Below are 16637 nucleotides of genomic sequence, written 5' to 3'. Positions count from 1 at the left end.
GGAAAAATGACCCATAGAATGTCCTACAGAGCTGTGTGATTTGTGCCTTTTTATTTGACACACTTTGCTATGTGGCTTTTTTGTAAAGCAGGGTAGAGAGCACAGCCATGCAAGTTTTGGGAAGGCTGTTTGCTTCTGGAAGGAAGGAGTGTGTGCTGTCACTGTTTACACGCTGGATCCTTGTGCTATCCGGGCTACCAGCTGGGTCTTTCCTGGCAGCTCATCAAAGCGTGCCTGGCAATTATCTTGGGCTTCCCTTCTTAATCAGCACAAGCAAAAACATGGAGGTTGCCACTGCTCTAAGTGGCAGGAAAGGAGAATAATCCAGCCACTCGCATGAAGGAAGCAATGTCACAGCGAAGGGCTGAGATGAGCTGGGGTTGTGTTGCTTGGCAGTGCCGCTCTGCAAGGCTCTGACAAGGTGGATGCTGCAGCACCAGTGACTTGGAGCATCCCTCCTGTGTTACAGGTATTTCCAGTGCCCTCCCAAGTTCGGCCTCTTTGCTCCCATCCACAAGGTGATCCGGATCGGCTTCCCATCGACCAGCCCGGCCAAGGCCAAGAAGAGCAAACGGATGGCCATGGGGGTGTCTGCCTTAACCCACAGCCCCAGCAGCTCCTCCATTAGCTCCGTCAGCTCCGTGGCATCATCCGTCGGGGGCCGGCCCAGCCGCAGCGGGCTGGTAAGTGGCTTGTCCCATGGACTGCAGCCTCCATCTGCTGAGGCCTGGTTCTGCAAACCTGGGAGGGTTGGAGTTTTGTTCCAGGAGCTGCACTGGGCATGCAGCTTTTTTATTTTCTTTAAACAGATGCAGAGCAATTGCGGCCATTTAAAAAGCCCAAGGTGCTATTTGGAATGGGATGAACCTCAGCTCTGCTGTTAAGAGCAGGTTTTGTTACAAGATCCCTGCAAAACAATGCCACTGCTTCCTGCCCCACGTGTTTGCATCGCAGCGAGCTGTTCTGTTGAACAGCCGTGCCTTCCAGCTCCTGCAGTGACTGCGTTTTGCCATGAAGGGATGACTCTGTCCTGGATCATATGCCTTGTGCTTTGGAAGGTGCTCAAGAAGGCAGAGAGCAGAGCAGGCAGCAATATTATTAAAAGCTCTAGCTCTGATGTAGCATGTGCTGCATAGCACCTGCAGTCATCCTGGCTGGGGAAAAGGGTGCAGTATCCAGTCCTGGGAGCAGATCCAGCCAGCCCGTACCAGCCTCCAACTGATATAATTCCTCCTCGCTGAGCTCGCTGTTTGGGACTGCACTAGGCTGGGCATTGATAAAATGCATTTTAAAAGGCAGATGATACAATGTGTGACAACCTTTGCTGACCTAATTCTCACCCCAAGTCCTGTCCTTTGGGAAATTATTCTTCCATTGTAGTGCAGGAGAGCTATTGAGCTTGCAAGCAATGCATGCTCTTTGCAGACTCATTAACACGACTTGTAGGGCCTAAAGCTGGCACTACAGCTCTGTACAGCATAATAAATAATCAGTAGATGAGGTATATTTCAGATTTGACAGGGGACTTTAAGGTATTCTAGACTGGGGAGGACACAACTTTACTTCTGCCTCTTTCTAACTCCATTCTCCAGCTGACAGAGACCTCCTCACGTTATGCCCGAAAAATCTCTGGCACCACAGCTCTGCAGGAGGCGCTGAAGGAGAAGCAGCAGCACATCGAGCAGCTGCTGGCAGAGCGTGACCTGGAGCGGGCTGAAGTTGCCAAAGCCACCAGCCACATCTGCGAGGTGGAGAAGGAGATTGCCATCATGAAGGCCCAACACGAGCAGGTAGGAGGTAGTGTGGCTTCCTCGCTGGAAGTTTCAGGTCATGATAACACTTTCCCTGTGCTGCAGCTACCTAATTTGGAAGCTGGGCTCTGAATTTCTGCCTTTTTTTGTGGAGATTGCTTAACATACCACGCAGGAAGCTGAGGCTGTTTCTCCATTCCTGCAAGTGGGATGTGCTCTCTCCTTCCCAAGGAAGGAGCAGAAAAAGGGCTGTGCCAGACAAAGGGCTGGTAATAGTCTGTGTCTGGTGGATCAATACATCTGAATGCTGAAATGCAGGTGGAAAGCAAACTCAGTCCCCTTGGCCGCCCACTCTGGCCTTGGCCGTGACTGCATTGCAGTGTTTTTGATGCTATCAGACACTGCTGAGGACACCAACTCAGTTCCTGCACGTCACTGCTTTCCTACCAGAGGGGGATGCTTCGATCGCATTAACGGAGTCATCAATCACAAGGAAAACAGGCTGATTGTGTTAGCATTTTGGTTTTTCCACAAGGATTTAGATAGATGGTATTTTATCCACTTGAGTGTTTAAAGAAAAGAGTTACAGGTTTATGCTGTTCATCAACGTATGGTTCTTTAACCACTGCTCTTGCCGTGAATTCCTTGCTCGTGTTTATAAACCCAGTGCAGCTATCAGGGAGTAGAGGTGATGCTGTGTATCTCTGTGTGTTGGGCCACACCTGCCTGTCAGAAACGGGGGAAAAATTTGGCAAATCAACAGCAAGCTGAAGTTTTCCTTGTGTAAAATATTTCCCAGTAATTAACAGTAACAAATGAATTCATGCAATTCTGAAATGACTCTCGCTTTGTGACCAGGGCAGAACTGGATCTGGCAACCTTGAGCCAGGTTTTCAAAACTGTTCAGGCTTGAAGTGCTTAAATCTGATCAGAGCTGGATTATCCAAAGTGTTTGAGGTGCTGAAACACAAATCAGACTTAAAGCTGGTGGAGACTGAGCAATTTTTGATACTTATACTGGGCTTTTTGGAAAATCCACCTTCTTACAATAGCAACCTCTGAAACATCAGAACCTTCTGTTCTCTTGTTCCAGTCCTTTTTTTAAACAACTCTGAACTTCAGACATGGTTAACTTTTGTGACTTGGGCTCTTTTTTCACTGCAGTATGTCACAGAGGCAGAGGGAAACCTCCAGCGGGCACGAGCACTGGTGGATGGAATGCAAAAGGAGAAGATCGAACTGCTGAACCAGCTGGAAGAAGAGAAGAGGTAAAACAGGAGTGAATGGGTGTGGGGGAGCTGAAATCATGGGGGAGATGAAGCTTGTACCCAAGAACATCAATTGTTGGATCTAAGGAGAGGAAAAAGTGACTGGGAGGGTCATCTTTGGATCTCTTTCCATATTTCAAATATGCTGTGCTCCTCTGTCTTGGCCACTGCAACCTGCCTGCACGGAGGAAAAGGTGGTGCTGCTTCAAGTAACAAGTTCAGAACAAGGTTGCTGTAGTTGAGCATCTGGCATGACCCTTATTTAGGGATGGGCGTCCAGTACGGTGACTTCTCCCACTTGCTGACAGACTGCTGCTGATTACAAACAAAGAAGGAAATATTTCTAGGTAGTCTCATACGTTCCCGTCTTAAGGTTCTTAGAAGCCACTCAATGCCATATCATCCTGTGCGGTTGCTGGGAGCTGATTTTTGTGATGTGAACAATATCAGGGTTTTTCAATGCGCTCTGCTGAACCTGTCCCGTGGTGCAAAGTAACTGAAAGGCAGGAGACAAACAGCCAGGACAGCTCATGCTTGGCACGGTGGCAGCTCTGCTTCTCTGCCAAAAGATGTTGCATGGTCGGACCCACTTCCCTGCCAAATGCATGTAGTGCTTCAGACAAAAGACATTATCAGCTTCCATTCCTGATTATGACTCCAAGCTGCTGGCACTCCTGTGAGGACCCTGGTAAATATTTGACAAGCTGCTTGCATGGCCAAGGGCATTTGACAATGCCAATGTTGCACTGACAATACAGTGTGGGCATCATTTCTATAGACAACTGCCAATTGAAGACCGGATAGCTGTGGTCTCCTGCTGGGCAGTGGAGTTATTGAGGGTTTCCAACCTTCTTCCCTGTTTTTTTGGTTCCTGACAGAGCAGGGAGAGGCAGCATTATCAGCCTGAAAGAACGGAGGGTTCTGGTAACACCAGTAATTTTGGAATTTTGTACCATAACCAGCCTGAGCCATGTCACTGTGTAAACTGAACTCCCTCAGTAAAGAGGGGACTTGGATATCAACAAGGAGCAAAGCCTTGCCTTCAGGTGTTCTGGGTTAAAGATGCAGTATATATATAAAAAAAAGTATTGAATTATAAAGAGAACTCTGCAGGCTGGGCAATCCCAGGTCCCCACACTTTCTCTACAGCGTGGCTTTGCTAAAGACAGTTTCTTTCCCCATCTATTTGTTGAGATGTTAATCTTGCAGACGTTCCTCCTGAGGAAGGCAAGTCACACCGCAGTATGGCCTTGCCATTGTGTGATTCGCTGCCTCCCCACGTCCCAGAGGCCCCATCTGTGTGTGTACGATGATGCATACATTTCCTTTTTGGATAAGAGTGAAGATCTGCTTGTCATTTTTGGAGGCCAATTGCTCCATATATATAATTGAACTCTCCGGTGGGAATGGAAAAACATTTCTGTGTATTAAGTAACTGGGGGAAAAAAAAATGAAAATGGTGTTGGTTTCAATTGAACGATGCTCCCTGAAGATGAATTGTTCTTTCGTGCACAAGTCTCCCTGTTCCCTGGGTAGGCAGCTCACTTTCCCAGCTCCAGGAGGCCCTTTAACCCAAGACAGCTGAGCTATTTCCTAAATATCAACAGATGCCTCCTCTAATTAGAGGAGGTTTAGACAAGGAAGCTTGTTTATGAAGTTAGATACGTACACCCACAGCTATTTTTATCTGTAACTGAATCAGAGTCCTTACATCTGGCTACCAGTGCAACATCCTCATTATTGCCTTTTTTAATCAGTAAAGAGAACAAAGAGGGATGAGTTTAGCAGGAGATTGAATTACTCTGAACAGAAAATCCAATCAAGATACAGGCTTTGCAAAAGACTCTGAGGCACTTTTGAGTTCGTGCGTGGGGCTTTATGCGGATTTATGCGTGGTTGACCTGTGCAGCCTCTGAAGGTTTTTCTGCCAAGGTGGCTCACCATTTCCATGTTGTGGCAACAAGAAGCATTGCTCACCCTCTGCCAAGAAGGCAGAGGCTTTGATTCCCCTGGAATATTTTGTATGGACCATTTGCGTTTGGCACAGGAATTGCCTGGTGCTCTGCTGTGAGATAACAGGGTCTAAGTAAAACAGAGAAAACTGTGCCTTCACTGTTTTCAGGGTCCTGGTGTCAATGAACAGCAGTTGTGCTTGCTGAGAAATAGTACAGCAGGAACAGCGGGTCTGGGAGCGTGTACCTTGCAAGAAGGCAAATGCTCACTATGCGTAGGCTTGCTTAACTGTCTTGCTCCTTGTATCTTGATGTTTAGCTTCTGCAGAGCTGTTTTTATGTAAAAAATTGCATTTTTTTCTCAGCTTTTTGTTGTGCAGGGGAGGCCCATGTGCAATGGCTGCCTGTAGGTGGGATGCTAATCTGAGTGTCACTGATCGCTCTCTCTCCCCTTCCCCAGGAAAGTGGAGGACTTGCAGTTCCGTGTGGAGGAAGAATCCATAACGAAGGGAGATTTGGAGGTAAGCACCCTCACCAAAACTTGTGTGTTGCATGTGTGGCCTTACATTAGTAATTTCTGCCACCTTTTGTTCAACTCTGAACAATGCAGTTCCTTTAGTGATGGCTGCAGACCTGCTGCAAATACTGTGGTGTAAATTTAGGATCGTTCTCTGGTATGTTGCGTGATCCCTTGTAATGTTGGGAGATGTCTAGAATTAACCTCATCCAGCCAGCCTGGCTTTGAATATTGCCGTAAGTTGCCAAGCAGTGTTAAAAACTGATTGTCTGAATGCATTTTAACATATGTTTTTCCACTGGAGAAGTGATTTGACTGCTCAGTCACTGTCCCTGCAGTGTCCTGTTAGAGGTTAACAGGCACGTGCAGTCTCTCAGGTGAGAGATGCTATTCCATTCGAGCCCAACGCCATGTATTGTATGACCTGCAGTATCCCTCATGTGGAGTCCTCTACCCATGGGGTTTGACACTGGAATACCCTTTTGTTTGGAAAGGCTGGTGGTCTGAGCAGTGCTGCTCAAATGGTGTTGTATCAACTGGAAGTGGTGTTAGGAGCTGGTCCTGAGCACAAAACTTTTCAGTGCAAAGAAGAAAAATGAAATACTTCTGTTAAAGCAAGGCTCTGCTCTACCTGTGTGAATTGTGGGATTTCCCTTATCTTTAGCTAGAGTGCTAGGTTAGTAACAGAAAAATCAAAGGACCTGTATCAATCATATATCAGGCCAGGAAAACATGAAAACTAGGCAGTGGGGCTTGTTGCTGTGGCTTTGAACCTCTTGTTTTAAACCTCTCCTCTTTATCCAGAAGTTAAAGCAGACTCATGTGTGGGACAGGGTATAAATCAGCAATGCACTGATAGCAAACCTTTGCTAAGGGCAAGTACAGTTTCTGTCTAGTCAGTGAGTACCAAAGCAGGTTTCTGTTAATTCCTGAGTTTAGATGGTCAGCTTCCCCCAGGGCTTTAGAGAAGGGAGATTGATCCATCAATCCATTTGAAATAAGTGAATTATCCCTGTATAAGCTTTAGGTGTTTAAGACTAGTTGTGGAGTAATGGCAACAGAGCCAGGGTTAGGTAGCAGGTATAGGGGTTTTGTTTTTGAAAAAAAACCCTACATGTTCTAGCAAGATGTTAAGCTGCTGTGACTGCAGGTCCCAAACTGGGGATAGATCTGATTTTTAGCGGGTTTAGAAAGGAGCTGCTGTGCAATGAGGATGTGACCAAGCTTCTTGCAGGCTGACAGGTTCTGTCCCAGCTTCCACCTTCTGCTCAGAGGAACAAATACCTTCTTGAGAAAGGGTCATGGAGCAGCTTGGTTTTGGGGCAATCCAAAGAAATGAGGGTTTCCCCAGGGGTCCAGCACCAGTGGCATTGTAGGAGGGTTTGGCTGTGGTCAGTGTTTACATCCTGTCCTGTCTGATTTGGATGCTCAGACTGGACGATTGTCCTGCTGGAGTTAATTCTCACCTTCCTGGTTCGTTGTGGAGATGGTTGGGATTTCCAGAAACAAGTAATTCACTTAGCAGATCTCTCTCCTTGGAAGGCAGGGTGGTAAGTGCTCCTTCCCATAGCAGTATGTTTCCTGGGAAATAGGTGTTCTGACATCCTCCTGGTAGTCACTACAAAGCCAGCAGCTGCCAGCACAGCTCCTCGCATCCCTAGTTAGAGATGAATTAACCATCGAAATAACAAAAGCTAAACCCAGTGACAGTTGTCTCCCCACTTAGGGTCTTGCAGCCCTCTTACACCAGGACCCTGTCAGAGTACTGGGAGCTGAGTGGTGTCTTGCCCCAGTTGCTCACCAGAGACTGTTCATAGTGCCCCTGTGGGAGGCAGTTAAAGGCCATACCAGGCATGCTGGTAAGAAAATATCCCCTTCTCCATGGATCTAGGGTTTCCCTGTAGGACAGTATCTTCCTTGACACTCGGATTAGATTTGGAATTCTTCAGACTTTGGAGGTATGGATCCAGTACTTGGACCTTTGGAAAAGATGAAGGAGCTGTGCATTTAGCCTTGAAATGTAGTCATGAACTCAGCCTTCTCGGTCCTGGTTGGCAGTGCTGTTGCTGAAGTACCTTGGAAGGTGGAAAGCAATGACAGAAAAGGGGCTGGGGACGACATGACTTGTATGAAAAGCTTTTTATGGTAGAAGGCTTGTTATGGGAAACGTTAATCTCATCAAGGAACAGCCTTATGGTATCTGTGTGGTACCTTGCACACCAGTGGGTAATCTAACTTGAGGCTGATAGCAAGAAGTAACCCTAAAATTCAGATCCAAGCTTCCTCAAAGTGCAGGGATACTCTGGATTTGAGAATGAGTCACGTTGACTAAGAAAATCAATTTGCACAAAATATGAAATAACACAGGACTTCAATGAAAACCTTAAATACAGCTATGTTTAGATCAACTGTTTTACAGTCTTTAATTTTCTTCCCTGATTTTTCTCCTCCTCTATTTTGATATCCTTTTCCAGACTTGGAAAAGGCCAGGATTGGTAGATACTGAGCAAGAATACCAGGTGGAGCTGGGGTAGCTTGATTGGGAACTTGAGTGCCAATCTCAGGAATCTTGAGAAAGTCTTTTTGGGAGAGTCAGAGATTAGTTTTGTAATAGGTTGGCATCTTCAGGTAGCTTATATCTGACTTGCTGCCACCAGTTAAGGTAATTTCAAAAGTATACATTGCTGAAATTTCACTTGGGAATTCTGGGCAAGTGTAAATTGATGAAAATTCATTAGCGTTAACAGAATAATTATCCCTGTAAATAAAATCAAGCCTGGAGCTCCATGTTAGGATGTAGATTTTGAGCTGTGTAGAGAAGGGGAGAAGCTACTCAGTACAAAATTAAATTTTCTTAATTTTCTTTAATTAGCATGCATTCAATCAACTTCTGCATTATGTGATTATTATTTGTGATTATGTGATATTATTTGGGGTGTTTGATGTTTGGGTTCTAGAGACCACATCTTTTTCTTCCTTTGGGGGCCCAATGGACCACAAAATATGGAGTAGTCTGAATATATCTGACAGTCGATCTTTACCTTCTGTGAATGCATGTGAAGTTATATATTTCAGGCCATAAGAGAAACATTTTTATTTTATTTTTTTTTTTCAAACTTCAGTTCCTATCAGTTTTAGACAACTAGCTAAAACTTAGTTAAAAAAAAAACAAAAAAAAAAAAAACAAAAAAAAAACCACTCTTGATCTGGTTCCAGTGGAAAGAGCAAAAAGCAATTAATTGTATGGAAAATTAAAAGTAAAAAAAATCCAGTTCTGGTCAGGTTGGTTTGTTTTTTGGGGGGGGAGGTCCAGTTTAATTGAAAGGAATATATTGATTTATTAAGCTAAAAAATAATAATAATAATCGACGGCTTTTTTGCATGCATATTTCCCATGTATTCCCCTCTTTTATTTATGGGGAATTTTATGATATTACAGTGGCCACTGTGGATTCCTGAAGTTTGCCACCAACTACCAGTATTTGGTACTTCTGCTTTAAAGGGGAAGAGTCCTGAAGCACTGCACTGAGTCAATGCTCTGGGATTTGGGCAGGTTATATAAACGTGTGTGTAGCTCACTCATCTGTTTTGCTGGCTTTTAAGTTGTCTTTTGTATGGGGCTATTAGTCTTTGTTTAACATCACTTTGAAATTCATAGCAGTCCTCTTCAAACCTGAAGCACTGATTTATATAGCAGTGTGGGATCTAATATTTTTTTATTTACTTCCAGTGCAGCGTATCTGTGGTTTTAGCAACCTGCTGTGTACAGTATGACCTGCTTTTTTTCCACCTAGTGCGGGGTTCAAGCTGTCTCTGGAGCAAAAAGAGGAGGGAAACTTGAGAGCCTTTTCAGTCTGCCTTGGGATTTTTCTTGAGGAGAATGGAGAATCCCTGCAAGGTCTTTGCAGGAGAATCCTTGCAAGGTCTTTGCATTCTCTGATGTGGTGCAAGGGCCTTGTACTGGTGGTCTGCAGCAGTGGGAGCTTTGCTTTTTAGGAAGTATGTTCGGTACAGCGTTGATGCAAGAAAACAGTGAAGCAGCTTCTTAATGCAGTGGGATGTTTTCCCTGCACAGATCCTACTTTCTTGTGAATAGCCTCTGTGAGTACCACGTAAAATCCCGTGGTGATCACTTTCTGTTTGGATTTTTCCTGCTTGTTTGGATCTTTATTCTCCTCCTGTTGTGAACTGCCTTTCCTTGTCCTGTACACTGAAGATGATGTTGCAGCCTTCTCTTTCCCTCTCCTCTCCTCTCTCTCTCCCCTCCCTCCCCTTTCCCATCTCCACTGTTCTTCTTTTTTCCCCATGTGTGACCAGACTCAGACGCAGTTGGAGCATGCCCGAATACGGGAGCTCGAGCAGAGCCTGCTGTTTGAGAAGGCACAGGCTGAAAAACTCCTCAGAGAATTAGAGGACACCAGGGTAATCCGCCCCCACTTGCCCTGCCTGCAGAGCGGCTTCTTCCCCGTGCTGATGCTCATGACGCCTTGCTTTGGGTTTCTTTTTTGGTTTGTGTTGTTGATTGGTTTTGGCTTGAATTTAGGCTTCCCTGGTTTTTGTTTGGTTTGATTTTTATTTGCTCTCTCTCTCCTGGACGTGATAGCACTACATATTTCCTAGCTTTGCTGCTTGTGGGGAGGATTCATTTCTCAGACTGAGTTTGCTTCTCTGCCCCATGCCACCATTTGACCCATGAGCTCTTCACAACTCATCCTTCAGTTAACATGCCGGAGTAATACCTGCAACCCTGCACAACTCATTCTGCCTAGAGGCTCTCCGAGGCTGCGATAGGAAATAACATTGCAATCAGCATTCCCTGTGCCCCCACTCCAGCCATGGGAGCTGCGACTTGAGGATAGCAGCGGTGAGTCCAGGTGGAGCAGCTCTGATCCTCAGCCACGCTGAGCCAGCAGCAGGACGTGCTGCCTGCGTGAAATGTGTGCCCAGTCCTAAAAGCAGCCCCCACGTGGGGAAAAAAGCTTTCTCATGCTGTTGTTGTGCAGTGTGGGAAGCAGCAAACTTGCTCCGGTGAGCCTGCTTCTCAGCAATGGATTTGTTAGAGTTTGCGGAAAACGCAAATGTGAGGTTTTTCCAAAGGGCTAAGTGGTGTGAACGCCCCTGTGCCCATCTAAAAGCAAAACCACCCAGCCTCCTGGGCTGGTGGTTAGCGGGGAAAATGGCAAATGAAATGGAATTGATCGCTTGTGTTTTGACACTGGAAGATTCACTTGATTTCTTGGTTTCTTCTGCCTTTTTCTAATATTTCACCCAGTCAAATCTCCTCTTCTCTATCCATCACCGCAGCACGCTGAGCTCCCTGTGACCAGCAGGTAGTTCAGCCCCGTTAGGCTGTGTTCAGACTGTCAGGCGCCAACCCACAGACCTTATGCTCAGTGTTAACCATGGCTAGATTTATTGTCTTGCATCCTCTAGCCTTCTGTGTCATTTTTACTTTGCTAATAAACTCTAACAAGTACTCATATGTAAAATCCCTTCTCCTTTTTACACCAGGGTAAACAAATCACACCGCAGGTGTGGGGTCTGTAGGCTGAGGATTGCTGAGCACGAAAGGAAACACAATATGTTTAATGCTGGTTTCAATGCTTGTGATACTCCTGCATGTGCAGTCACATTTCCTCTGTGCATCATCTGGCAAAATGCCTGGCCTGGAAATATAATGGCCTTTCGGGACATTATTTTTCATAAACTGCTGTTGCTGCTCTCTAGCAAATTTCAAGGGTTATTTCAAAGGTATGTGTTTCTCTCTTGAAAATAAGAGGTTTGTATTCAAAAAACAAATTGTAACTGGCACAAAGGCATAGCAGTCAGTTCTAATTACCCTGGTGCAAAACTGTACTCGGATTGGAGGGTGCTGGGTTTTCTTTTTCTTTGAACCTTGACTAATGTACTTTGGATTTACTTCCGCTGAGGCACGTTTACTAAAGGGAAGAGTACAGCAATGAGAGCTGGGGACTGACTTTGTCTTCTCTGTCACGTTGCAGCTAACCACGGTAGCGGAGAAGTCCAGAATCCTGCAGCTGGAGGAGGAGCTGAGCCTCAGGCGCAGCGAGGTGGACGAGCTCCGGCAGTGCCTGAGGAGCTCTCACCAGGCAGAGGCTCCCGAGCATCACCTCGGCTTGCAGTCAGAGGCTCTTCGGTTACGTGATCAGCTGCTGTCTGCCAACAAGGAGCACCAGAAGGAGAGCAGCCAGCTAAAGGAGAAGTACGAGAAGACACTAAAGAAGTACCAGCAGGAGATGGAGAAGCTGAAAGCCGTCAATGAGAAGTATTCACAAGAAATCGTTGACCTCAAGCATAAGGTTCAGCAAGCCACTAACGAGAACATGGGGCTCATGGACAACTGGAAGTCCAAGCTGGACACGTTAGCTTCTGACCACCAGAAGTCTCTGGAGGACCTCAAAGCCACACTGAACACTGGCCCCGACACCCAGCACAAGGAGATCGTGGAACTGAAGGCAGTGGTGGAGAGTATAAAGATGGAGCACCAGCTTGAGCTGGAGAACCTGAAAGCAAAGCACGACATTGAGACAGCTGTTCATATAAAGGAGAAAGAGAGCCTCAAACTGAAGTTGCAGGAGGCTGTGGATGAAGTGGAAAAAAGCAACAGCGACTGGAAAATGCAACTGGAAACCAAAAGCAATCAGCACCTTCTTGAGCTCCAAGATATGAAGGACAAGTGTCGAGATGCGGAGCTGAGGGTGCATGAACTGGAGAAACTCCACAGTGAATATAAAGACCAGACACAAGCAATAGCTTTCTTGAAAGAGCAGATTTCTTTAGCTGAGAAGAAGATGTTGGACTATGAAACACTACAGAAAACAGAAGCCCAGAGCAAACAGGAGATCCACAGACTGCAGGAAAAAGTGCTTGTCTTAGAGAACAAGCTGCAGTCCATGGAAGCCCTGCATCCTTCTCAGCATGCAAATGTATGCTTTTCGGGTCACTTTGCTTATTTGTTATCGCTGTTAATAACACTTCCTGGGGGCAGGGCTCAGCTGCTGTCTTGTGCAACTCACTGAGGCTTCTGTGCCTCAGAGTATTTGGATGTTTTTAATCTCCATTGGTAATGCTTTTTCTGCAGAGCATCTCCATGCTGAGGGTTTCTTCCCATTCTAGAAAGCCAGTACAGTGGCATGGGTAGAAAAGTGAGAGTCAAGAGAAGCAAGTGGGCCACATCTGGGTTTGAGGCTGCATTAGTTCTGTGGCAGCAGAATAGGTTTGGTAGAGGCAGACTCATTCTGAGCAAGCAGCATTCTTAGCTCAAAAAGCATCAATTCTGCAATGTCTGCTGTCCTCCGAGGAACTGCAGCAGCCTCGGTGTATTATCAAGCAAAGCCCTTTAGGGGTAGTTGGAGGACAGGGTGGAAGAAGAGGCATTGCCCATGCTGAGAGAGTGCAGGGCTTGCTCAGCACGTGGAGCATGATTTGAGAGCCTCAGTTAGGGGGGCTGAGCTGATGGCAGGTGTGTGCCAGCAGTGTGGCCTCGCAGCATATTAAAGAGACAGGGAAATGCTGCCTGTGAGGATTGCAGCGGAAATGCTGCTAGCAAGGGTCAGCGTGACACCAAGCCCGGGAAATAAAATACCTCATTGAGTGAGAGTCCTGAGCCTCCCAGGGAAGGCTAGAATAAAAGCAGTAGTAATATAAAGAGGTCAATTTATTTTTTTGTGACCCTTGTGTGGTTTTGAGTCTTTTTTTTGATTGTTTGCCATGGGATGTGATCCTGGCTTTGTGGCGTGGCAGAGGTACATGTGTTTGTTTGTAGCTTGCTCACATCCTCCGCTCTAGAGTGAAGCGGGGAGATGGCCACTCCTGGCTCCAGACCGGACCCCTCTTTGTGTTTGGCTTTTGCATGAGAAATGAGCTAAAAGACAAGTTGCAAGTTGGCTCCGTGGGGATGAGGAAAATGAAAACGAGCCATGAAATGTGCATGATCTGAGAATACTCATTTGGTGCCTGTCCCTGGGGACACAGCCTGTTCCATGTCAAGGTGTCAGTGAAGTGAACACAATGCCTGTGTTTAATTCTCCAACATGAGCAGTCCCACTGAAACCAGGCGCACTGCGAGGCAGCAAAGTCAAGCCCACGAATTACTGTTGGCCAAGTCAGAGCTTCGTGCCTGCAAAGAGACGTGCTCAGCTGGCTGCGAGAGGAAAGCCTGAGGAGGGATCTACAGCATTAGTGGTGGTTCAGGGGTTGCTCAACATATTTCCTCTAGTAAAGAGTCATGAACAATAAGTACAGCTGTGGCCCTGGGAGAAGTGGGTTGTTATTACAAGACATCACATATTATAGCCAAGATTTAAACAAGAATGAATGTAAAAGAAGAAACCGGAGGTTTGTTCCAGAGCCATTTAAATAAATGAGAGGGCTCTGGGGGACTTTATTGGTGTTGGATTAGAACCAGGGAGTCTTGAAATAATTATTTTAAGTGTGTGTCAATTAAAATGGGGAAAACATGGGAAGAAATGCATGGGTGAAAGCTTTTGAGTGTCGCAGGGTAAATCCTATTTTAAAAAGTCTTAGCTAATTTAATGTGACTCTAGTACTAACTATCCAAACATTTTAAGCAAACTAATGTGTCTTATGATTGAATGTGCCTTCTATCCTTCAAGTGAGAGCCATAACTCTGGTTCCAAAGAGCAGTTAAATAACTTTCCGTACCAGAAGTACATCAGGCAGGATATTTCTCCCCGCTTTGGGTGTGCTCCTGTTTCTGCTAAAGCCGTATCCTGCAGCACACGCAAGCTCCTGGGGCCTGACCTCGGGGCTTTCAGCAGCGGTGGCCGCAGCAGCTGCTGGATGGGAACCATGTGCTCAGGTCCCAAAGAAGGCTGCTGGCCCTGAAGAGGCTTCAAGTGCTGAATTTTAGCCTCTGCAGTGGGAAGTTTGGGTTTTAATCACTGCTGTCAGCTGTTGGAAGACATGGGCTGGTGGTTGCGTGGTACCAAAATTGGACAGGTACCAAAATTTCTTGCTGACGGTGTACCTGAATCTATCTTGAGATAAAGCCTGGAATTTAGGAAATGGGTGTTAGGTAATTGTGTGTAGCTGAATGGAGCTTTAGGGCAGAAACTGTTTGATGCAGGGAGAAGTTACCCTGATGGGGGCAGAGGTAAAGTCTCCTGGGATGGGTCAGATCTCCCTTGGGTTGGGGATCGTACAGTGGCCACCCTCTCCAGGGTGTTTGGGATTCCCCTGGGATCTCCTAGCTGCTTGCACTGGCTCTGGAGAGATGTGGTGTAGGATTTTGTGGGAAAAGAAGAAATGGGAAGGGATGCAAATGACAGGTTCCCCAACTGGATGACAGCCTGTGCTTCTGGACTGAAACCAACGTCCCTGAGAGCGCACTCACATCTTATTGCTGATGTGGCTTGGTCCCTGTGGAGCCTGGGCATAGTTTGATGCCATTTGTCTTGCGTTCTCATGGGACTGTCACTTTAGAGCAGGAAGGCAGACAGTTTTTGTGTCCTTCCTAAGGTTTTCAACAATGCTGAGTGAATGCCTGTGGGGTTTTTATTGGCGTTGTTAACGTTGCAGGCAGCGTGATTCTGTTGGCAGCCTTGTGGAGCTGGGCCTGTGAGCTTCACGTACAGGGAACGTGCAGGTAGTGCTGAGTTACTCCAAATGTCCACCTAACGAGGTGTATTTGCACCTGATGAGAAGAAAAAGAGATCTGTTTTCCATGTTCAATCCTCACTGAGATGACAGTTAAGATGGAGATCCTCAAACCTTGTTTTGGAAGGGGGAACTTGCAGCGTTGGTGACAGCTCATGAATAGTCATCCTAAAGGGTGTGTTTTATGGAGAGGTGCTGGATTAGGGGACTAAAATACAAATATACCTGCATTGCTGGCTGAGTCAAGCTGTATTTCCAAGTCTGTGAGCTCTGCAGTCACACTTAGTGCACTGTGAGCAAAGGAGGAGAAGACAGTCCTCTATCTGGACCAGCATTTGCTTTTAATCAGTGTTACTCGTTATCTATTAGTTATTATCTTATCAACACTTCATTACTGTTTTTACAAGTTTGGATGCGGTTAGTCAAGAATTTCCTCAGCATCTAAAGAATCTGAAAGGTCTCAAGATGAATGCTGAGGAGCACTCGCAGCCTTTGGTGGGCTGAATGTTGGCCATGAGGAGGCTGGTCCGTACCGGAGCAGCTCTGCCATCGCTCTGGGCATGTGGAAGCTGGAACCAGAGCTTGGGGGGGGGGGGGGGGGGGGGGAAGTCTGAGCCCTCCTCCTTTTGGGGTGAATCTCACTGCTGTGATCATTCAGCTCTTGCTTGTGGGCACTCTCAGATTATGGCTGTTTACTTTCAGTACTACCCAACTGTAGAAGCAGCTCCACAAAAGTCTTTGTTTCCCACTAAGAAGGATGTAAAACACCCGAACTCAGGTGCCAGGTAGAATTCTGCTTGGATGGGGCTTTGTGGCTCTTGGTTTTGCTTTGAATCTTTGGGCTAAGGGCTGTTTTACCTTTCATGTTTTATATTTATTTCAGATGATTGAAACTAATGACATTTCAGAAGAAAAGATAAGGATGAAGCAGACCATGGAAGGTATGACACGGTTCTGTTTGTCCTGGAGCACCCTGTTCTAGGGACCCTTCCTCTGACTTCCTGCTCCTACAGGCACAGCTGTGTGAAAGGGGTTTAGGAAGTCATTTCATCTCCTATTTTGCTGCATGGCATTTGTTGTCTGGCTCTTTCCTGCTGTCTAAACTGAGCAAATGTACAGGACGGGATGTTTTTGGTGTTGTACACTCACCATGTAGGTGGTGCAGGTTGGAGACAGACCTGGAGAAATGGGCACACTCTGTCCCATCAGGGATTTTACAGCAGGTAAAATGCAGTCACTAAATGTAATTTACAGCTGTAACCCCTAATCCGAGCAACAACAGGCCTGGCAAGGTTACAACTGCATGGCCCTGGCAGTCTCTGGACCCTCACTCTTGGGAGTGATGTGCTGCCACATTGCTGTGGGTGGCTTGGGTCTTGTCCTCCGTGGAGGGTCTGGGGCTGATGTGAGGTGCTCCCAGGTCACATCTTCCCTTGTTCATTCCCAGGGGACTAATGTCTCCTTATTCCTTATTTTCTTAGGATTGCTTTTAGCAGAGAAGTCTTTCTAG

General features: G+C 46.3%; 1 protein-coding gene across 3 annotated transcripts in view; it reads left to right on the top strand.

The window, feature by feature from the left end:
* CLIP2 (CAP-Gly domain containing linker protein 2) overlaps window positions 1-16637 on the top strand; it is an 80600-nt gene that overhangs the window by 52775 nt on the left and 11188 nt on the right. For 2 of the 3 annotated variants that reach the window (XM_032200640.1, XM_032200639.1), the window contains exons 5-11: window positions 470-683; window positions 1593-1790; window positions 2916-3019; window positions 5432-5492; window positions 9806-9910; window positions 11491-12435; window positions 16011-16068. In XM_032200640.1, the coding sequence (XP_032056531.1) occupies window positions 470-683; window positions 1593-1790; window positions 2916-3019; window positions 5432-5492; window positions 9806-9910; window positions 11491-12435; window positions 16011-16068 (1685 nt within the window). The remainder of the gene's footprint in view (window positions 1-469; window positions 684-1592; window positions 1791-2915; window positions 3020-5431; window positions 5493-9805; window positions 9911-11490; window positions 12436-16010; window positions 16069-16637) is intronic. The other variant, XM_032200641.1, reaches the window with a different exon arrangement.

Source organism: Aythya fuligula, chromosome 20, assembly GCF_009819795.1.
Source record: "Aythya fuligula isolate bAytFul2 chromosome 20, bAytFul2.pri, whole genome shotgun sequence".
In the NCBI taxonomy this organism is placed as follows: domain Eukaryota; kingdom Metazoa; phylum Chordata; class Aves; order Anseriformes; family Anatidae; genus Aythya; species Aythya fuligula.
The sequence above is the reverse complement of the archived record's forward strand: the minus strand, read 5'-3'. Positions and strand labels throughout refer to the sequence as shown.